This window comes from Mastacembelus armatus, chromosome 17 (genome assembly GCF_900324485.2).
Source record: "Mastacembelus armatus chromosome 17, fMasArm1.2, whole genome shotgun sequence".
Taxonomy (NCBI): domain Eukaryota; kingdom Metazoa; phylum Chordata; class Actinopteri; order Synbranchiformes; family Mastacembelidae; genus Mastacembelus; species Mastacembelus armatus.
In genome coordinates this window covers 16,320,497-16,343,601 of record NC_046649.1, presented here as the reverse complement: position 1 = coordinate 16,343,601, position 23,105 = coordinate 16,320,497, and the positions used below count along the sequence as shown (strand labels likewise).

The following is a 23,105-nucleotide window of genomic DNA, read 5'->3' as shown; positions in this document are numbered from 1 at the left end:
GTTTCTGTGTATTGATTTTGCAGATATAGATTCTTTATTGTTCTTGTTCTCAGGACTTGACTGGTGCAACTATAAAAAGATGGTTCGTATATTTCACTCGTAGTTACAGTATTTTTATGTTGTAAATGTGGGATAAACTGTGCCATCAATGGTGAATGCATTATATGCCATATATAATACTGCTAATGGTAGGTATGGTCTTTATTATCCTTAACACTGATTGTGGAGAAATACACTTTTGAATAAACTGTGACATAGTATAGATCATTTAAAAGAACAAAGCCTAAACAGCATAAACAGGTTTACATACTGTACTAAGAACAATGATTTTCTTTATTTCTAACAAGGGAGGGAAATTCCATATCTGTGGTCTCATGACATTAAACACCAAACAACAGAAAGTTAAGCCTGCAGTGTAACAACACAAATCCATCACATTCAATTCTGTGAGAAGGCTGCGTTATTTTACTGTAATTGGAAAAGTCAAGAGAGAAAGTTAAAGGGGTTATTCAGAAGTTAATGTGTGTTGTTTTTGGAAGGAACAAGTCTGTTATGTTCATTATATGTTTTCTCTAAGATGATGAAGATGTACCATAGATTCATATCACATAGAGTTTTGATTTAATTGATGTAATTTGCGACACCAGTGGGAAAGATGGGCTTTGACCAAGGAAGTTGATCAGACTCTCATGTTGAAAACTATTTTAGACCTTTATATCTGTACCAAAGGAGTCATAAACCACAGTCAAGCTTTTGTCATTCATTAAACAAAAGTGTAGCATATTATTTTTCCCCACAGTTGTTTGAAATGAATGATAAAAATTATTTGAGCAAGAGCTCACTCTGTTGGCCAAAGGAAGGAACTATTTGTATACCTCATTCCTTCAAATTATGAGATAAACATGACTTTAAAGATACTGTGGGTAACATATCTAAGTGCTTTTACCCAGTTTAATTAGTGAGTCTTTATGCCTGCCTTTCTTTGTTAAAGCTATTTGTTTTTTCTATACTAATTGCATAAAGTGTCTATTTAGTAACTATCTCTAAAACATTTTCCAAACATTACAAACTTTTTCTCCAGAGGATGGAGACAATAAACCACAGCTATGGATACTTTTAAAAACAGAACACCATCAGAATGTATTTATTTATCATGACCTACAACATGAACAGGTGCAGTGTGCATTAACACGTCATCTTAGAAAAACAAGATGAAATATTGATGAGTTATAGATCCACAAGAGATGTATGGAATTGAGGAGGTGACAAGATGGTATTTACAGAAAAATAAACATCTTCTGTTGTCAATAATTCAGGAGCTTGGTTTTCTAGTGAAAGAGAAACAAACTCATTATTGTCATTGATTTCATCATGCAGTCTGATGTAGTACCAGAATAAAAATGAGGTTGAAATAGACACGTACCCTTTTAAGATGCCATTATGTATTTTACAAACGCTTCATAATTTATGCATCCATTAGCATCTTCTTGGTTTTGCATTAGCTGCTCCACCTCATCCTCCCTCATCTTCTCACCTGTAGTTCATCAGGGAAAACACAGAAGATTTGTCAGCTCTGTAAGTGTCCTCATAATGCCACTTTATTTAAAATAAGTTTGCATTAAGAGGGTTCAACTTACCCAGTGTTGCCAGAACGTGCCTGAGCTCAGCCCCCATGACTGTGCCATTCCCCTCCTTATCAAACACTCTCAGACCCTCCACAAAGTCCTCAAATGTTCCACGGTCCTTGGCCTTGCAAATGTGTTGGTGGATAGGCAAAAACTGATCAAAGTCAAGCATCTTGGTCTGCATATCTGTGGAAAACAATGGAAATACTGACTTTCTTTAAAAAAAGAAAAAACAATAAGCTTCAGCCATGGGTAAAATTGAACCTTTTTTTAACCTTTCTCTGTATTTGACAGATCCAGATTTTAATCTGACTGTACACATAGACAACAAGGGAATCCACAGCCAAGCTTGTGCAAACTACCAACCTTCGGGCTTGGGCTTTCCAAGGACATGCATGATCTCAGCGTTAGTCGGATTCTGACCCAAAGCCCTAATCAGGTCACCACACTGGGCATAAGTGATTTTCATCTCATTGGTTGGTGTCCTGTCAAACAGCTGGAAAGCATCTTTGAAGTCTGTGAACAAAAAGAAAAACATGGTATTCCTTTTGAATTCTACTGCATTGTGATCCAAGAATAGATGCCACCTTTCAGAGGAAAAATGTCTGTGTCAAACCCTAAAGTGTTCAACTCTATCTTGACTGACATGCACATTCATCTCCTCTCAAAGGGATCGACTTAGATGGATGTGTTTACTTCAAAATAAAAGCATATTGCAGAACCTCTGTGTCAACTGTTACTTCTCACACATTAATACAGAGCTGGATCACACAAACCATTCATTACCTCTATAAATAGCTGACAGTCCATGAAACATAAATGACAAGTGTAACAACAAACTCAGCCTTACCCTCAATTTGCTCAGGGGTGAATTCCAGCTGGAAAGAGACAACACAAACAAAAGATGCTGTTTTTATTTAGGAATTAGTACAGATCACAAGTCAAGTAAATGGGATAAACAGCTTTGGAAATATAAAACTACACCCCTGATTTTGCCTCGACCTCAATCATGTCATTCTAGAAGATTGAGCTATTGTCTGCATCTGTTCTGCTCATTGTTTATCAGTGACCTTGACTTTAACACCCCCTCATTACTATCAGCTTCCATCAGATTCATTTGAGTTTATTTTTGGATGCGGTATGTGGCAAGTCGTCATAAACACCCATAAGGTCAGATTCAGAACCTAATGATTATGGGCAGATGTGTATGCAGGTATTAAATATTAAAAAAGGCTGAAATTAAGCTGACAAATTGCAGTCTTTCACAAATTAGATGCAGAACTACTGAACTGCATTAAATTAAAATGTGTGCTGATATTTCCTTGACTGCTTGTTGAGTGAAACATGAAGGCGCTTCTAAATGTAGATGGGTACCGATTTTTCACTTTTAGTATTTTTCCCAGTTTGAAACAGGCTTCACCAAAACAACACAAATTTTAAAGACTGAAGTAACTTTCACAGGGATACAGAGCTGTTAAGGCCAAAGCAGCAATAGTTTATGTAGTTCTATATAAAAAAAAACCTAAAAAATGATTTAAGATATGTGACCACCTATTGTATCTTTATGACATTACAGTTATACAATCTGCATTTCACTCATGTTTAATGTGTTATTCTAAATCTAAAAATAAATCATTGTTCTGAATAGCCATGACAAATGCTGACTATTTATAATCTATGTACTGTATATTTTGGATTGAGTTGCTGTCTGATGTCTGGTTATGCCCAAACCCCAGCCCTTCCATAAAGCTTCGTAAAAATATTATCTGAACACTTATCTAAGCACATTTAAACATGGATATAATTATCTATTTTTTTTTTCCTCTTGGTTTTTCCACCCTATTTGCCCTCTGAGAAATGCTGTGGGTGGTCTGCAGCGTAATGAAAATCATATTTTGTGGCTCTAACTACACCCTATTGTAACATGACATTGTAAAATCAAGCAGGAAAACATTTATCCATTGAGAAGGGGCCAAGTCAGCAGAAGATCTCTCCATGGTGTCTGGTATCAACTGGTTGGCTTCTGAGCTTCAGCAGGAAGTCACAGCTTCTTTAATTGTATAATACAGTTTGTTATGTTGGAAGACTGAAAAATACCTATGAACATAGTACACATTGGCAACCTACTGAAATGGCTGTGCAGTCCTGTTTTGCTTGCACTGACAAGGTCAGGTCACATGGGGTCTCCAATGCTCTTTAAATGCCGAGTTACACTTATATGAAAACTCTGTATCCTCTGTGTTAATAATCATCTAATTGTAAGATAAATAGAATTATCTTTTTATCTATTTTAACATATCTGTAGATTTCAAGGTTAATTTACATTGTGACTAATCATCAGTCATTTAAAAGATTAAAACACTAGAATTTATCTTAATCCTAAAGTGAATTTACAGTCGCTCAGCTCTGCTTAATATTGCTGTTTATGTTGTTTTACCGTCACTGATGCAGGGTCAAACTCCGGGGTCTTAGGGCGCTCAGGCTCTGGGGGTTTGGGAGCTGGTGCAGGTTTAGGCTCTTCCTTCTTCTTAGGGGCCATTGCAAGAAGCACTCAGGAGGAAAAGAGGGGAGGACTGACACAGCAGAGGGTTCCAGCACACTGTGGGTGAAGGTGCCCATTTAGAGGCTAGCCCCCTTTATCCACTATCCACAGGTGTCATCTCCACCCCCAGTTCCATGCCCAACCAACTGCCAACAATAGGGGACGGACTATAAAAGGATATGCTATTGTGCTTCTATTTAAGACAAGGGTCGTTGTATGTGTGTCTGTGTACATCATCAGGATATGAATGATGGAAAGTAATATCAGCTGAAATCCCAGGCCTGGAACCTTCTATGAATTAGGCTTTTGCCATCAACCCAAGTGACACCTCATGTAACCACCCTTATTTTTGACCTTATTCCTTGTCCTGTGAATAGTGGAGGTTATTAGTAAGGAAAGAGGTCAACAAAATGATCACTCTTGAGCAAGAAATGAGATAAAGTTGTTTCTATTTCAATGCTACCATGCCTGTATTGAACTTTAATTCTCAGCAATTATCCTTGATTACTATTCAAAACTGGAACCAAATGAGACAACGTTATTCAGTATGCACATAGTGTGCCAGGACAAGCCTTTATGATTACAATTTATCTGGTCTTATCACAGGGATTTGCAGAGCTTTAAACTCAAATCCGCCTCAAAATAGGAGTCACAGAATGTTGCTTGTGTCTGATCTTTCAAGTGTAGTTATACTGTGTGTGAACAAACATCCCTTAAAGCTGGGTATCTAGAAGACAGAAGAAAGAAGAAGAAAGTAATCTAGGATGACACTAAGTGCCACTTTGTGAAGCTGCCAGTCCCACTTGAATGGAGAAAGACAGAGCGGCAGCCAGGCTGCTGTTATGAAATACAGACCATCCATCCATTCATCCATCCTTCCATCATCCATCCATCCATCCATCCATCCATTCATCCATCCTTCCATCATCCATCCATCCATCCATCCATCCATCCATTCATCCATCCTTCCATCATCCATCCATCCATCCATCCATCCATTCATCCATCCTTCCATCATCCATCCATCCATCCATCCATCCATCCATCCATCCATCCATCCATCATCCATCCATCCATCCATCCATCCATTCATCCATCCTTCCATCATCCATCCATCCATCCATCCATCCATCCATCCATCCATCATCCATCCATCCATCCATCCATCCATTCATCCATCCTTCCATCATCCATCCATCCATCCATCCATCCATCCATCCATCCATCATCCATCCATCCATCCATCCATCCATTCATTATCTGTACCTGTTTATTCTTATTTAATTAACATTTTGTTTTCAATAACATCTGCCCATCTTTCCATCCACTCCATAACCTGTGTATCTAGCGATAGATTGGTCAATAGGCCTACATTAGAAAAATAAAATACTATATCTGACTTGATTTCACTCTGCATGGTAAATTTCAGGAGAGGCCATAAGGCATTCAGTTTTCCTGCTCATAAATTATGGAACAGCCATCCTGATTTGAGATTTGGACTCAAAATATAATAATAATATAATAATTTCAAATACACTCAAGATGTTTTTGTTTACTGTAAATGGAATATATTTTGCTGTTAGTGTGTTTTAAAGTTTTTTTTTGGTATATCTCACAACATAATTTATTTCATTACTGTGTAGAGCACTTTGAATTTTGCTCTGTATATAAACCTGAATTTGGGTTTTCCTAGTTAATTCTTTCTGACGGTGTACAAATAACATTAACCTGTAACATTAACGTGTAACATTACAACTTAACAATGTTCTTTGTTTAAAAAAAGACATATTGAAAACATGAAGTCCACAAAGTCACTAACCCAAAGTGTTACCATTCATGTGTTTCATCTTTTAATGCACGTGTTCTTAGGGTCACAGTGGGATATGACAGAATTGATCATAATAATCATGATGAAAAATTAGACATTTAGTTAATATTCCACAGTTCTACAATGAATTCTGTTACTATGCTTGTATTGTCTGTAGTATTGTAGTAAAAGGTTTCAAGGTTTTCAGTATTTTTCTTTATTGTTCTTTCTTCTTGTTATTTTTCATTTTGAAGGCTGGGTGGTGGGGTAGGTTCAGTATGAGCTTAGAAGGACATTTTGATTTGTGTGCAGGTGCTGCAGTCTATTTTTGCCCATATCTCTCAACATATCAAAGATGAAATATGACCAATCAATACATAAACAACAGTGAAAGAAAAAAAAAAAAAAAACAATTTCTCTTGCAACTTCAAAGGGCTGATCAAATCTGCATCTGGCTCTGTACATAACAAAACGATGATACAAAATCAGGCCTGCCTTTGTGCTTGTAGGTACAGTTTTGTGTCTTCATCTTCATTTCTCTACAGGCTGAGCATCCATGGCTGCACATGTCATTGCATCCCTTTGTCTTGGCACTGAAAGATATTACTTGACAGCTGCTCTGGGCTTGTATTTAAAGCATGGCTCCCACCCACTGCATGACAAAAGTGGCAACCAATCAAGTCAGCAGTGGCAAATAGTGTGTTCTGGCAAATCCATTGTCAAAAAGCACATCCACAGCATGGCCTTCACTGACATTTGCTGGGCTCGCAAAGCTGCAGTCATACATATGTACTTTTTATGCCTGTCTAAGAGATTTGAGATTTCTTATTTATAATAAAAATCAAAGACTTTATTTCGAAGTATGCATTTTGAACAAGCTGTGAACTCCGCAAAACCAGTTTGGAATAAAATCAATACTGAAGGAGCCTGAGCAGGATGATGTAATGATGATTATCCAGTTGACACACATAATTAAAACAAAATCTATATATGCCAGTCAAACACAAACCTTAAATAACTACACAATTAAATTGACATTCTCTGGGATGATGCCAGAGGCAATTTGACCTATCATTAACTATTTGTAAAAAAACTGTGGAATAGATGGGACATCAATACATAAAATTATTGTCAGATTAGTGCGCCCCGGAAAAATAATAGGACATGGCTGCAGTTTGCTCCTCATTACAGCACATGACTGAAGTTGTCAGTGTCTGGCTAGGGCTAATGTACATTGAGGAAACAGGTCATGCCAGTAGAAGTATAAATGGCTCAGCAAAGCTCAGAGCCAAGCCCCCTTCAGATCACACCAGGTGATTGCCATTGACAGGCTGCAACAACAACTCATGACATGACCAACCGCATACAGTCAAGCTTTTAAAACATTCAAGACCAGTGCAGCTTGCTATTTTGGAGTCTGATGTCTGGCTGGTATGTACCTTGGAAAGTCTCCAATCTGTGTACAATGCCAATTGTTACTTGGACCCATCAGACGACCTTCAGTGCAGCTGGACGTTTTGCTCTATGGTGCATTAACAACCTAGATAAAAGCAGTGCTCTTAGAATTACTTAGAAAAAGTTCTATCAGTAAAACAATATTACTGTTTTTCATCAAAATGGAAACTATGGCTAAAAGACACAAAATCCACAAGTTTAAATTCAAAGGTCCAAAGTGATACTGTCAGGCATTTCGATTTGGAGACAATATATCACACCCTTCTATATGTGCTGTAATGGTGGACAAGTGTGAAATCCAGTTAGGAGAGATACAGAAAACCCTATTTTCTGAAAGAAGAGGTGGGTGATGAAAAGTAGAAAAGTTTTGAAATTGACCACAATGGCCCCTGAAAGGAAAATGATACAACAGATATATAAAATCATTCAGACATGCTAGACTGACTAGTATGCACATTCTTCAGTTGATGTGCATGATTAAAATGTTTGAGATTTGGATGCGTTTTGTATTTTTTTGTGTGTTTCTCAACTGATCCCTGTTTAAATATTGTCCTCTTCCCTGCTATTCCCTCTTCCCAAAAATCTCACCTAAATCAACTGTTAACAGCATCAGAAAACATAACTTTTTTCAATATAGATGTTGTCTAATGTTTTTATAAGCATTAAAAGACTTGTCAGTCAATCTTAGGACAGCCCATTTATTTACATTTAGTTAGCGCTGAACTGCAGTATCAAGTGTATGTAGCGCTCTATAACTGCATAAACAGGCTGAAACTCCCCTATGGCTCTTTAATACCTCTCTGTGGAGCTGGAGTGACACTGCTCCACTGTGATCATTTACCAGCACTCAGGATATAGTGTGTCCATGCCAATGCTAATACTAATAAGGTGGTTAATACAGCAGCTGGATTCCTGGTAGACGTGACGTGTTCATTATCAAATTCACAAGGCAGTCAGTGAAGTGAGCAAGCATGTAATTAAACTGTCCCCCGTCCAGCTAGGGCCCAAGATGGTTTCCAATTTAGTGTGCATAAGTGGTGATGGTGCCAGTCTGTACAGGCTTAACTCCAACATAGATTCAGTAGCCATGGCATTTGGCAGAAATTCCTATTTAGTAACGATAATATAAAAACTCTTTTATAGGGACTCACAGCAGGGCTTGCATTAAAACATAACACTCTAGCCTTAATAAACAACTTTTTTGCTGTTCCTGTTTGGAAGAGTGCTTGTGAGTGTGTGTCCTAGTTTTAACTATTCTCAGCTCCATTCTTTCACAATCAATTAAATACCTCTAACATTGACATGTGTCCTCAGCCTTCACAAGCAGAAAGTTCATACATCAAAGATTACATTAAGATAGGAAGAGGTATAATTTATTCAGTATGTCAGTCTACACGCCTAAGTTATGAGAAGTCAACATCTGTGCTGGGAAACACCAACAGCAGCTTACAGCTGAGCCACAGTACCCTCCTTTGGTCAGAGGATAACTAGATGGATGTGAATCCTAAGTGTATTTAATTTGTTCTTTTAGATTTTTACCTGAATTAAAATGTTCGTACACACAAAACAAAGGGCGGAATTTTAGCTTTGAATGTTAGCACCATGACTAAATCATCTGATGTTTTAAAGATAGCCCTATGTGAAAGTATCCTTGTATTAGATAGATGATTCATGATGTTAATTTGATTAAAACTCCATTCTCCCTGTTCTTTTTTTTATTATTATCTGGTAATACCCTGTCCCCTTAGACCTATCGTCCAGCTTTCTGCTTTCATGAGTCAGTGAAATGAAAGAAGAGATTTATTGAGCCATGTTGTGCATATTGATCCTTACGGGGACAATCACAGTCTAAATTTGACTCGGCAGAGAAGTACACAGCCTTCACAGTCTTCAGCCTTATAGAAACCAGAGAAGCTGTTGCTGCAAAGTGACAGTGCCAATTTACTTTGACAACCGCTCATTTATTTTAAAATTGCACTCATGGTTGTGATGTAGAAACTGCATTATAATTACTAACAACCCACTTGTCACAGCTGTTCTTTATTTCCCTTTTTTTGATCAGTACGCTGCTCTGTCTACATCATATTTGTTTACTAGTCAGATCTCTATCAGGGCAGAGAAACAAAGTTTAACTGTTATACTGTAGGAGCCCAAGGCTTCCAGTCTAAACTGTGTCTTCACATGCTTCCTTTTGGTTGATTTTGCTGCATTACTGGTGGTGCTATATGTCAATGACAAGATACACTTCTTAAAATATTGAAGTTCAGTTTGTTATTAGTGGGTAAGACTGTGCAGATAGTGTCTACTCCCCTATGTGTATCATTTAATATAAAAAGAAATACATAAAATTATATAGGATCTGATTTAATCTAATGCAATGTGAAATTTCTATACAGTTTGGTGATATTTTTTTTTAAATCGGTTTTTGCCTGGTTTTATATATTTTTGAATGCGTTTGGGTTTACTTTAATGATTACTTATTGCTATTTTTTTGCTACTACATATGTGTTGACTTCCCAAGCTCGAAAGCTACATCTACTAAGTTGACCTTGTGGCAAGACCGCTTTGACCTGCCTATTGCTATTGCTGAAATCAAACAGGATCTTTCTGTCATAACGTTTACATCAATATGGACAAATTCCATCTGAGGAGGAAGATCATGTCATGTGATTTAAAAAAAGGGTCCAAAATCACTACTAAGTGGACTTTTCTGAAATTGTTTTCTCGACTGCCATTCTGTTTTTTTTTTTGCATGTAGCCTATGTTTTCTGTTTCAGTAGCAGTGTAGACCCCAAAAACCAGAAACCAAGATCACCAGGTAGTACTACTTTCACTACAAAACTACCTGTATTTCTCTTTGGGGATTAAATACGTTTATCTCATGTCATCTCATCAGAACACACCATGCCCAATCCTCACAGTATGAACCATCATCAATATCTTCATTAATTCCAAGTCAAAGTGCAATGCAGAGCAGACCTGCTGATGTGACACAGATCAGTAAGAGGTCAGTAAAGGTAATGGTTTACCTCATGCCAACTTGTCTTTCTGTGCTCTACGGTACGTTTGATGAAAGTAACCTTAATAGCTATAGACATCGAAGTGAGAGAATAAAGTGCATACCCATAAAGACTTTAAGCTTAGCAGTGTGTATGTGTAACCCATGTTTGGGAACAAAGGAACAAAGTTTGTGTGAGCAGATTTGTTCCTTCACTCCATTTCGAGTGAAGGAACAAATCTAGTGTACCTGTGGGAGACCTGAGAGGGTTAGTTGTCAAGACAACTAGTGCTACTTCAGAGCAGATGAGTTGACCTTGATCCGCCTGGAAACAGCTTCCTCTGGGACATGTCACCAATATCTTTGAGACAAAGAAAGGGAATTTATTGGATTGTACACAACATTTATTGTCTTCAATACGCAAATACAGTAAATGGAAATGATTTAAAATAAAGACAAAGAAGCCATTCCTATTGTAGATATTTAAAGTAAATGATTCGATTATTTAAAATATGTAGTATTTGAATACTGGGTTTGGAATCTGATTTTGAAAAACACCATAAAAAGCCAACCTGTTGACCCAGACAACACAGACAGTCATATCCAGTAAAAAGCCAGTGGTTGACTCAGGATGAACTCTAACATTATTACTATGAAAGAACAGTAGTTCATGAACCAGTGCATCACCCCGGGTTCACTAGTTCTGTATTCAATGAGAAGCTTCCGAGTATTTAGACAGTTTCACTTCCATTTTAGGGTACTGACGAATTGGCTATTGTTCCTCGCTGGTTATATGAGCTTACCTTGTCAGCTTATCTTTTTCAACCACCAGACTGTGTTTTTAGCTCTTTGACACCACTCTTTTGCCTAATCCTTGCCTGCTCTGTTTACAAATTGCCAATGAAGACAAACTGATCTGTACATGGACTTATGTGTGGTATTACCCACTCTGACATTACCTGGATAACTGTTTCACAATAGGGCAAATGCTTCAATTCCCTGAGAGCGTTTTCATAGACATTGACATCTGACTCCCATCACTAAACGGATGCAAATTCAGGAAAAGAGGCAAACTGACTCAGTGAGTGGGATCCAGACTGTGAAGGCCAAACTCTTTTTAAGAAAATGGCAACATCATTTTTATATAAGAACACCTCTTAAATCTCTAACATTGCTTAATATTTGCCCCATGTTAATGAGCTCTCAGCTGTTGCCTGCAATGGATGACATTTGCCAAGCACTTGAAACACTTACAGGAGAAGAATGTTCATATTTCCAGATAAATGTCAAGGATCAGAAGTGGCATGTTACTGTAACAAACAGGATATTAAAGGCTAGAGGACAAAGTCATTAGGTGAAAAAATGAAAATTTACATAACCAAGCATCAGACACAAGTATTATAACCGGAAAGAGTGGCATGGAGCTACAGTAACTGGCTTAAAGGCACATGTAACCTTTCAGAGAGAATTTTTTTTTTTAGAAACGGCGAGGGAAAGAGAGACTCGGACAGATTGAAAATGCCGTGGAGATTATACAGACGTCATGAACATAGTCTCTCCTGTTAATCTTCTGCAGCTTACAATATTTTTAGTTTCCCAGGGAGACACGATAGAGTGCAGTCTGCTGCTCAGTGGATAATGAGGAAATGTAAGGTCACATGTCTTATTGCTAGCTATTTGTATATGACAGCTTTTGTTTTGTTCCCTATCTCTCACATTATGAAAAACCCTTGATGATGGGTATGTAGGCTGGTTAATGGCTTTGGAAAAGATATAGTTAAAAAAAGGAAGGAAAACAGAAGAAAAAAACAGAATATAAATATATTTCAAGTGCTGTACAAACACAACAGGTTTCATAATATGCAGATTGATTGTGCACAAGTTGATGAAGCAGGTGCTATGAAGCTAAAAGCAAATATCATTATGTTTCTATTTGTGTGTGTATATTTGAGCCACTGAACAAAGTGTCTCAGAAACAAATGAAACTATTAAAATCAAGTTGAAACTCTAAAATATCAAATTGCTTTTTAAAATAGCTTTATTTTTCTCTTAGCAAGTGACAGGATGTACTCTACACAGCATCAAGGCAGTTTTGTTTACTACAATGTCCTGCTATTTTATAAAAGAAATAAGTTTTCTTGTTTGTATTGGGTTTTTTTTACGGCATTTGACATCAATCTTACCTTTTACCAGAAGTCACCTGATGAGATACAAAGAGACTCATATCTTTATGCATCCTCAACTACTGTATAACTGGACATGTAATGAGTGCAGGCAAGTTTGAAATTTGATTTTTTATCTTCTACCATGTGATAATATTGTCAGTAACATGAGATTCCACATGGGGATTAATGACTGAGTTAGTTTTGTGCCAAACTGATACACACACACACACCCTCACACACACACACACACACACACTGTCTCTCTGTGTGTGCCAGTAACATATGGCAGTAAATGACTGAGATAGCGGTCCCTCTGTTAGATAATACATATGTTGTCTCAGTGCACAGCAGCACTCCATCACTGCATGTCAGCACCAAAAGCTTTAACACCACAGCTCTTTCCTGTTTGTCTCTGTTTGCATCATATTATTAATAGTGTGACATGTTTGAAGTGATTACTGAACTACACAATTTCTCAGCAATCATAGCTCTGGACCTATATTGTTTAATAGGTTGAACATTTCACTCTCATTTAGACCACACATGCAACAATATACGCTTGGCTATATATACTTGGCTATACAGTACAAGAGCTTCTAGTGTGGTTATTTACAATGTTATTTTAGAGATAACCCTGTAGTGCCAATATTTTTCACCAAACAAGTGATCATAGCCTGCACAATTTATTATTGGAATATATTTTGTGCTCTCTTTTCTTGAGAACAGTCTTTGTCCCTGAGTTCGTTTAAATATGACATCAGACTAACTAGTGGACTCAAAACAGCAGGTAGTAAAGTATGCTTCAGAAGCAGAAGTCACTTCTTAAATTGGAGCATCACCACTGCCTGTTTTATTAAAAAAAAAATGATAATGAAATGTGAGAAGACAGAACTCCTAATAATCTAGGTTTATTATATTGTGGGTCTTGGAGGCCCTAAGCACTGTGTGAGAGCTCAAGAAAGACACCTAACTTGATACTTTACAGCTTTTCCAGTTATCAGAACTTCTTAGAAATTGAATTAATAGCATTTCTTATGTGCAGCTTGGTACCTGCCAAACCATGTAATTCTCCACATAGGTGCATGTGATGGTTTAAGTAGGAATTACACTTTTCTGGGGTAAAATTGACCTCTAACAAATAGCAAAATAAATATTTTTTTGTTCATGCAGAGTCAATTAAACATGTTATATTTTCTTATCTGGTGTAATAACTGTAGTACATGGTCATCATTTGTCTCATTGAACTATTTTTATTAGAAGCTCTTGGCACTTACAGCAATGGGATCTGTTTTACCCTATGTAAGGTGGAGGTAGAGCCAGTGTCAACAAGACTCAGAAGTTAAATAAAACAGGTCAGGATCAGAAATGTCAGAAAACACACTTGGGTGAAAAAATGTCTTTTTAACAGTATGGTAAAATCCTAGTGTGTTTGATTTCCAAGCACACTGACCAGTTTGAAAGCTTCACTCTTGTAAAGCCTTTACAGATTACAGTAAAAGCAGCATGGTCCCTGAAAAAAAAACAAAAAACGGACATCTCCTGCATTATGTCTCGGTAATATGGCAGGCCGTTTGAGCATAAATTCCATATCCTTGATATCAGATGTTCATTTCATATACTAGTTCAGTCTTTGTCAGAACTAGTTGGACATTAGATTGCACTAGTTGGACATGTGATTACACTAGTTGAACAAGAATCCTTACTAGTCACGCTTTCTCAGCAACTAGTGGCATTTCTGTCCAGTATGGCAAGCCGTTTGAGCATAAATTAGATATCCTTGATATCAGATGTTTATTTCACATACTAGTTCAGTCTTTGTCAGAACTAGTTCGACGTTTGATTGCACTAGTTGGACATGTGATTGCACTAGTTGAACAAGAACCCTTACTAGTCACGCTTTCTCAGCAACTAGTGGCATTTCTGTCCAGCTAGTTCCATGAAAAGCCCTACTATCAATGCCAGTCACTGCACTAGTAGGACCAAAGTCCTAACTAGTCAGCTTTTTCATGTACTAGTGGCCCTCTGGACGACACTAGTAAGGCTAAAAGTCCTACTAGTTAACTAGTGTGCTGAAAAAAATGTGACAAGTTTACTAGTCAAGCATGAGTTTGGCTCACTAGTGAACTAGTGAGATTCAAATGTTTACTAGTTTACTAGTAAATACCAAAATGTCCACTAGTTCCACAGGTGGTGATCATTTTGGCCTTACTTGTTAACTAGTTAAACACACAATCTGTTACTAGTGAGCTAGTAAGGTCCAAATGGAGTAAGTAGTTGACTAGTGGCAATGATGTTCTCCTCACTAGTTAACTAGTGGAAGACATTTTGCCTCACTAGTGAAAGTCTGTATCAGACATGTTCAGACTATGACTGAACATGTCAGACATTTTTCCTACATGTTAGGCCTTTTCTTTAGCTAGTTTAGCATTTATTGGCACTAGTGAGCAACTATGTGCAACTAGTGAGACATTTGTTTAACATGTTGGTCTTTTTGATGCACTAGTTGATATTTTCAATACACTAGTTGACGTTTTGATCTTACCAGTCCAATATAAATGCTCACTAGTCGATTTGTGTGCTCAACTAGTGCAACTAGTAATGTTGTAAAGTGTCACTAGTTAACATGTATGATGTTTGCAACTGTTCACTAGTTAACTAGTTGCACAGAAATGTCAACTAGTGAGCAGGTTTTGCAGACAAGTCAAATGAAAACTTACACTAGTATACCAAAAACTTTAACTAGTGCATCAAAAAGACCAACATGTTAAACAAATGTCTCACTAGTTGCACTAGTTGGGACTTTGGTCCTACTAGTGCAGTGACTGGCATTGATAGTAGGGCTTTTCATGGAACTAGCTGGACAGAAATGCCACTAGTTGCTGAGAAAGCGTGACTAGTAAGGGTTCTTGTTCAACTAGTGCAATCACATGTCCAACTAGTGCAATCAAACGTCGAACTAGTTCTGACAAAGACTGAACTAGTATGTGAAATAAACATCTGATATCAAGGATATCTAATTTATGCTCAAACGGCTTGCCATAGTCCAGCAAGTTCCAAGAAAAGCCTTACTAAAAATGAAGTCCAAATGAAGTAACTAGTTGACTAGTGACATATGACGTTCTCCTCACTAGTTAACTAGTCAGTCTGTATCAGACATGTTCAGACTATGACTGAACGTGTCACACATTTTTCCTACATGTTGGGCCTTTTCTTTAGCTGGTTTAGCATTTATTGGCACTAGTGAGTGATTATGTTCAACTAGTGAGATATTTGTTTAACATAGTGGTATATGGTACTTCTCCATTCAACACTTCGTGAAATTTTCGAACCTGGGTATATGGTACTTCTCCATTCAACACTTCGTGAAATTTTTGAACCTGGGTATATTGTACTTCTCCATTCAACACTTCGTGAAATTTTTGAACCTGGGTATATTGTACTTCTCCATTCAACACTTCGTGAAATTTTCAAGCCTGGGCTGGGCAATATGGTACTTCTTCATTCAACACTTAGTGAAATTTTCGAGCCTGGGCTTGGATATATTATAGCAAGCCTTTTGAGCATAAATTCCACATCCTTGATATCAGATGTTCATTTCATTAGGTTAAAACTACACTAGTTGTACTAGTGACAGACATTTTCATGTAACTAGTTTACTCTATTCCCACTAGTTGCACATAGTTGCTCACTAGTGCCAATAAATCCTACACTAGTTAAGGAAAATGCCCAACATGTAGGAAAAATGTGTGACATGTTCAGTTATAGTTTGAACATGTCTGCTACAGACTTTCACTACTGAGACAAAATGTCTTCCACTAGTGAGGAGAACATCATTGGCACTAGTCAACTACTTACTCCATTTTGACCTTACGAGCTCACTAGTAACAGATTGTGTGTTTAGCTAGTTAACAAGTAAGGCCAAAATGATCCCCACTAGTGGAACTAGTAGAGATTGTGGTATTTACTATTAAACTAGTAAATATTTGAATGTCAGTAGTGAAATTTTAAGAACCAATAAACATTAACTAGTTGACTAGTTAGCATTTTGTGTTGACTAGTCAAGTAGTGATGCTTTTCTATGCCACTAGTTAACTTGTAAGGTCAAAAGTCCCTAACTAGTGGACATTTGACCCTCGCTAGTTAACATGTAAAGTAAAACATGCAGCCACTAGTGTCTCTACTGCCACTTTAAAATCAACATGTTGCACTAGAGGACTAAATGCAAATGAGACGGGCGGGCCAAAGACTTTGATTGGTCAGTGGTCAACTGTGTTCTGGAAAGCCTTAAAGTGCCTGCTCTGAATAGTAACTTGAGTTTTAGCAAAACTAATTTCAGGTGTTTGAATAATTTTATTTTGTATTATTATGGAATGACAATTTAATTAGTAAATTTAATACACAAAGTAATTTTAAAACAATATTCCTCTGTTATCAATGTTATTAGGTTTGCTGTTATTTTAAAATCAAATCTATTGTATTAATTACAAAGCTGTTATTGAGTTGATCTGTATTTGTGAGAAGAAGTAGCTGTCAGTGAAATGTAACATTTTTTACTTTCAGAGATTCCATTTGATAAATTTAACTACTGCAGCACTAGTGGCAGTAGTTGTATGTGCTACTAGTGGCACATACAAACAGGGCCACTAGTGCTATTTCTATTTAGCATCTTCAGAAGCAGCTTTTCTGAACAATAAGCAGTCTACTGGCTACAGTCTGTCTACTGGCCACTGGTAGTGTTTAGTCAGTGCATGGTTGTTGGGATATTGAGAGAAAAGCTGTGATTTTTTTTTTCATCTTAAAGGAAAACATTACAAACTGGTATTTGTTGTTTTAGCCCTTTACATAATATTCTCAAATGAATATTGGTTGAATATTGAGGCTACCTCATGCATCTTTGTAGTTTATCACTAATTCCTAAGTATTGGGGGCCCAGCGATAGAGTGGTGATCTGGCCAGTGTCTACCCCACCTTTTGCCCCACTGGACGGCCAGTACACTCCACCACAGAGCCATGCTGCCAAAGTACAACTAAATGTTGTAGTATCAATTTTGATCACAATGAACCTGAAAGATTTTTTTTTCTGATGTATGCCTACTCATCATTTATAATGCTTCGAGCTAATGAGTAGTAGCCTATATATTTTTTCTTATTTTTCAACATTATTACATAGTATTTTAGATGGATTATTGCCACTAATCAGCAATAATATAGTATATTTTTATACATGGTTCCTTGTAAACAAACTTCATTTTTAACTGTTGCTACCTCCATCAAATTTTACTTTAAATTGGAGAGTGGTGTTTCCTCTCCTGGTATTTCTTTTAAAAAGTTTCAAAAAAGCAGTGAAGCAGAAGAGCAAGCCAGGCTTTACAGAGTTAAATTTTGGTTTGATTGAACTCCAGGAGAGCCAATAGGAAGGTTAGATTTATTTCACTTCCCTGCCTCTTCATTAGCATTTAGTGTAACTACTTTACTAGTGATCGACTTGGCTTTCACTAGTTAACCAGTAAAGATTTTGAGCCCACTAGTTAACTAGTAAAGTAAAACAAAAACTTTGAGTAGTTAACTAGTGGGCATATTGGCTTTCACTAGTTCAACTAGTGAACATTTGAAGTAAGTGAACTTACTAGTTATCGAGTTACATGAAAATGTCTGCCACTAGCATAACTAGTGTGGTTTTAATCTCACTAGTTAACTAGTATGCATTCTTTAGCCTCACTAGTTAACTAGTAAGGCCTAGAGGTCTTAACTAGTTAACTAGTGTGCATGTTGGCCCTCACTAGTTCACTAGTGAAGATTTAGGCTCTCACTAGTGAACTAGTGCAGACAACTGAGAAGACTTTTAGCCTTACTAGTGTCGTCCAGAGGGCCACTAGTGCATCAAAAAGCCGACTAGTTGGGACTTTGGTCCCACTAGTGCAGTGACTGGCATTGATAGTAGGGCTTTTCTTGGAACTAGCTGGACAGAAATGCCACTAGTTGCTGAGAAAGTGTGACTAGTAAGGGTTCTTGTTCAACTAGTGCAATCACATGTCCAACTAGTTCTGACAAAGATTGAACTAGTATATGAAATGAACATCTGATATCAAGGATATGGAATTTATGCTCAAACGGCCTGCCATACGGTAATCCAGTCCTACTAGATGCAACTTTTGAGAGACTGTTGGGGAAAAAAGTGGTTTGGCAAAGGCCCTGCGATCTGTTGAATGTAGAGTTTGTTTGAGGGGTGAGAAAATATGTCATTTTGGAGTCGTGGTTTATTCCAACGTAAGAGAGTGCGCACCAATGACAGACTCTTTACGCCCCACCCCTACCTGCCTCCTTTCCGCCCCCCCTTCCTTTTCCATCCACATACCCACTACTGGACACGACCTGCCGCCTGCCACATCTGGAGACGCTTCCCCACAACTCCACTTCCAACTTCAACGTTTGCGTTTGCTCTGCGCAGAAACACTCAGGCGTTTGCGAATTATCTGTCCGTCAGGGTGAATTTGGCTTTCTCTGGATAGTAAGTAGAGATTCTTAAAGCCAAGTTGGCGTTTCTCTCTTCTCTGAGTCTTTTATTTTTTTAACATCACCATTGGTAAACAGAGCCCTTCTGGGAGTTTCATACATTCAGCTGCTGTATAAAAACCACGTTAGATTGTCTTATAGTTCAACACGATATTTGGAAATGACATAAATGACACTAGTCCACGTTGTCCTGTCATTAATGAGTGAAAAAACGAAGCGTGGCGGGGCAGAGTGAAGCGCAGCGGTGCATTGACTGTTAATTCAGACAGATCTATGAAAAGTTGGTTGTTTATTGCTAAACGTTTAGAGCCAACTCCGTCTGCGGGCTTCCCTGCAGTCTGCACGACACTGGATGGCTGTGTTGATGGTGACATGAGTCAGAGGGAGTCAGTTGTGAAATTCAACAGCGACTGGTGATGGAGTGATACATTTTGGGCTTGTTTTTTTGCCCACCACTGATCTAACATTTGGAAGAGAGCACTGGAATAAGCCATAAGGCGCACAGCTCCATACTGAAGTGTTTAAGTTAGTCTGAGGGGAAATTTAAAAGACCTAAAAATACAGCGTTGGTTTCTTCCCTACAAAGAATCATTTGAACTTCCCACCGCAGAGCGAGAGCGACATAAATAGTTCTGACATGTGGATGTAATTTCAGAAGAGGGAAAAAAGACAGATGCTGAGAAATAAAGAGAGCGCGCTCAGCCTGACTCTATAGTAGATTGTAGGAAATTAAACCGAGGGTAGATCGAGGCGATTAGAGAGTTATGATTTTACAAGCCGCCATAAGCATCAAGAGGCCAGATGGAGTAAAAAAACACAACTCGTTCGACTTTGAAGAGAGTTAAGTAGATTAAATCATTTCATCTGAGCATCATCTGCGTCTGTTCGAGCCCTGCAAGGACTCCTGGAGGTAGAGTTGCCTCAGGTCAGGGATGGGACCCGCTCTGCTGCTCCACAATCTGGACTTTCTTCTCATCTCGCTACTCAGCAGTTTATGCCTGGTAAGTCATTTTTATACATACATGTACACACACACACACAAAAACACACACACACACGCAGTCATGTTGTGTAACAGCCAAAATGGTGTTTCGATGTTACACTTAATGAGCTGTGCAAGTCCAGTGGTGCCTCCTCTGTGCACAGATCATTTCCAGCATGATTTGAACGCATCCTGGGGAATAACGGCATAAAACCTCAATGTTTCATTTAAAAACAAAAGCTTCATGATGACAACACCTGTGGTATCTTCTCATTGAAACTCGTGCAAATTGTGATTAGTGTAACCTGTGACAAAGGTTCTGGAAAGATCATGGTTCAAGTGTTTAAAATGTCAAAGCTGAGAAAAGACAAAAGCTTTTAAATACATCACTTTTACGTGTCTGTGTGTCATGCTTCAGGAAGTGCTGTGTCAGTGAAAATTTGTTAAATATTGAATAAGTTGTGTACTGTATAGTGCTAGTTTCATAACTGGACTGAAAAGGTTGGCAAAGCTCCTAATAATAAGCTGCTGTGATGAGCGATTACACTTTTGTTCCATAAAATGCAGCTTCCCAGAGTTACATTACCATAACACAGCGGTTATGCAGTATAAAGCGGTGACTGGTAACCCAATTCCTGTAACAGACAGTACTTTGAATTTATAACAGATTGCCTGCGCTGAAGCAATTCTTGCAGTCAGAGCAGAAGTAAATATTTCATTCATAGATCCAGCAGCACCTGAACAATGTCACTTCCGACGCACTACTGGAATAATTTACATTGTGATTTAAATTTGTGCTCTCAAATATTGCCATAGCTGTATCCAGAAGGCCTGCAGCTTTCACACACACTTTCACACACATATACTCACATGCTGTGCAGACTGAACAGCACACCAACTTGGTTCTGTGTGTTTTGGCTGAGGCTGTTGCGCATTCAACAGGCCGTTTGCCCAGGCTCTGAGGTACAGTGCATTTTCCCAGTGATGTGGCCCATCGCTGTACCGCAGTGGACCTCTAGGCTCATTGGTTTAGATGGCAGAGGAAAACAATTATAACATAGCTGTGTATTTATAGCTGATTCAACATTCAGCCGTTATAAGGATGGGTCTGTGAATGCTGTTTACCCATTTTTAAGTTTGTGTTTGCTTAGTCCTTCTCTCCACAAAAAAAGTCCTTTTTTTTTTTGCCAAACTGTGACCAAATGGGACGATGATTTTGCTGAAAGCCAAAACTAAGACTGGAAATTCTGGAAAGAACACAAAGCTTTTTAAATTGAGACATACAGTTGTCAAACTGCATGACTGCCACTTTCTAGAGGCTTTACATGTAAGTGATGATACCCTGGTAACATAAAATACACACACTCATAAGTACAACACTGTGAACTGGTAGGATCCATAGGTGTTAACCAGTGTTTTACCCAAAGGAAATTGGCTGAACAGACAAAAACAGACAAGGAATCTCTCCATTGTGTTTTACAGCTCAGCGGGCATGCTGCAGTGACAGCTCACAGACAAAGCACTACCTGATACAGGCTTTGTTCAGTGTGACTGGCTGCCTCACTTACTCACTTATTACATTTATTAAGCGGAAGCACTGCTTTCAGGAACCTTAGTGAGCATTTAATTTCTACCTCATGACTGTGTTTTTCTCCGTGATGACTTGCATATGTCTGGATCCTCACTGGAAGGACTCGAGTTATATCTGTATCTGCCCGCCCTGTCCACTCTGGACAAAATATGACAAAGAGGGTTGTCATGTTTTGCCTAGAACACAAGGCAGTTTTGAATAGTTTGACAAGATGTGGAAAATATCTGTTGTTGACAGCTTTAGCCAAGAACTTTTTTTTTTTTTTTTTTTTTTTTTTTTGCAGAGCAACAGCAGATTGGTTCTTCCATGTGGCATAAATTTCCAGCTTAAGTGATTAAATGAATGTTGGAGCTGAACACTTGTGACTATGAATTTCACTCATAATATTTGTCAAAGTAATGCAAAACTAAAATGACAGAGACTGAGCTGTTAAAAAAACCTGTAGATGTAAGATTCCAGTTTCACAGTGTAAAAAAGCTCATTTGACGTCCACAGACATGAAAAATCCATCAAATCATAGAGTTACAATTTTAGTTTATTATTTTTTAAATTGCATGTAAGGCTGGCCACACACTAGCCAATTTTATGTCCGATTTTGGGCCTGATTTTGCACCCTTCTCCAAACATTTGTGGAGGTGTGGCCCAATTCATAGCTTTCTGCAATTATTTGACTAAATAATCCTCAAGTATGCGGCGTGTGTTTTTATTTTCCTGCTCCTGATTGTGTCAGAGCCTTCAATCAATTCCTCAATCTTCAAATGATCAACCAATTACTGATCAGGCAGCCTGCCCACCCAATAGCAAGTGAAAATGAGCAGAGTGGTAAGTGTCACCAGCTGGATGTTGCATACTTCTACAGCTAATAAACATATCAGCGAACACAAACATAACCCAACCTGAGCTAATGGAATATAGACAACATGAGTACCTTTATGATGTCCCATGCACAACATACCACAATAGGGCTGACAAGGGAAAGGCATGAAAGTCAAGTTCGATCGCACGAGTTACTGTGAGAACTTGTGTCTGTGGAATTGCCATTGTGAAATTATAACCACAGTCAGTAGGTATGTGGTTTCACGGTTTGGCTGAATCATCTAGTGTGTGTGTTTGGAGGGTTATAAGGTTAAAAACTGGTTGAAACTGTCTTCATGCCTAGGGTCTCCCATGTTTTTTAAATCAGTGAATATTTAAAACTCATCTAGTGTGTGGCCAGGCTGACAGGAGAGAAATATGCCATAAAGTGTACAGGAAACAGTTTTTTATAATCAATCACACCCTTTCGTGATAATTTTAAAGCCTTTACAATCAATGTTCCTAAGGAGCACATACTGCAGTGCCCTTAGAATAACCTTTCTGAGTAGCTGCATCCATCTCTGTCAAATTATCCTCAGTTAAACTTCAAAAAACAGATTAGAGTGCAGGCT

General features: G+C 38.0%; 2 protein-coding genes across 2 annotated transcripts in view; one reads left to right on the top strand and one right to left on the bottom strand.

Moving 5' to 3' along the window:
• Positions 1-1,111: 1,111 nt before the first annotated feature.
• myl13 (myosin, light chain 13) lies at positions 1,112-4,249 on the bottom strand. The gene is made up of 6 exons (XM_026314320.2): positions 4,063-4,249; positions 2,476-2,503; positions 1,992-2,141; positions 1,638-1,811; positions 1,424-1,534; positions 1,112-1,328 (listed from the first exon to the last, which is right to left on the bottom strand). The coding sequence occupies exons 1-5, from the start codon at positions 4,162-4,164 to the stop codon at positions 1,428-1,430; spliced, it is 561 nt and encodes a 186-aa protein (XP_026170105.1). The 5' UTR covers positions 4,165-4,249; the 3' UTR covers positions 1,112-1,328; positions 1,424-1,427.
• Positions 4,250-18,959: 14,710 nt separating this feature from the next.
• Positions 18,960-23,105, top strand: part of pth1r (parathyroid hormone 1 receptor) — a 36,028-nt gene continuing 31,882 nt past the window's right edge. Inside the window, exon 1 of the mRNA XM_026314336.1 lies at positions 18,960-20,106. Within this exon, the coding sequence (XP_026170121.1) occupies positions 20,038-20,106 (69 nt within the window). The 5' untranslated portion in view covers positions 18,960-20,037. The remainder of the gene's footprint in view (positions 20,107-23,105) is intronic.

Bases quoted from the DNA above. Each gene is read 5' to 3' on its own strand.
- myl13 (XM_026314320.2), bottom strand. From the start codon at position 4,164: ATGGCCCCTAAGAAGAAGGAAGAGCCTAAACCTGCACCAGCTCCCAAA. The intron at 2,504-4,062 runs GTAAAACAACAT...GTCTCTTTCCAG, and splicing joins TTGACCCTGCATCAGTGACG to CTGGAATTCACCCCTGAGCA. The intron at 1,812-1,991 runs GTTGGTAGTTTG...TGTTTTCCACAG, and splicing joins TGGAAAGCCCAAGCCCGAAG to ATATGCAGACCAAGATGCTT.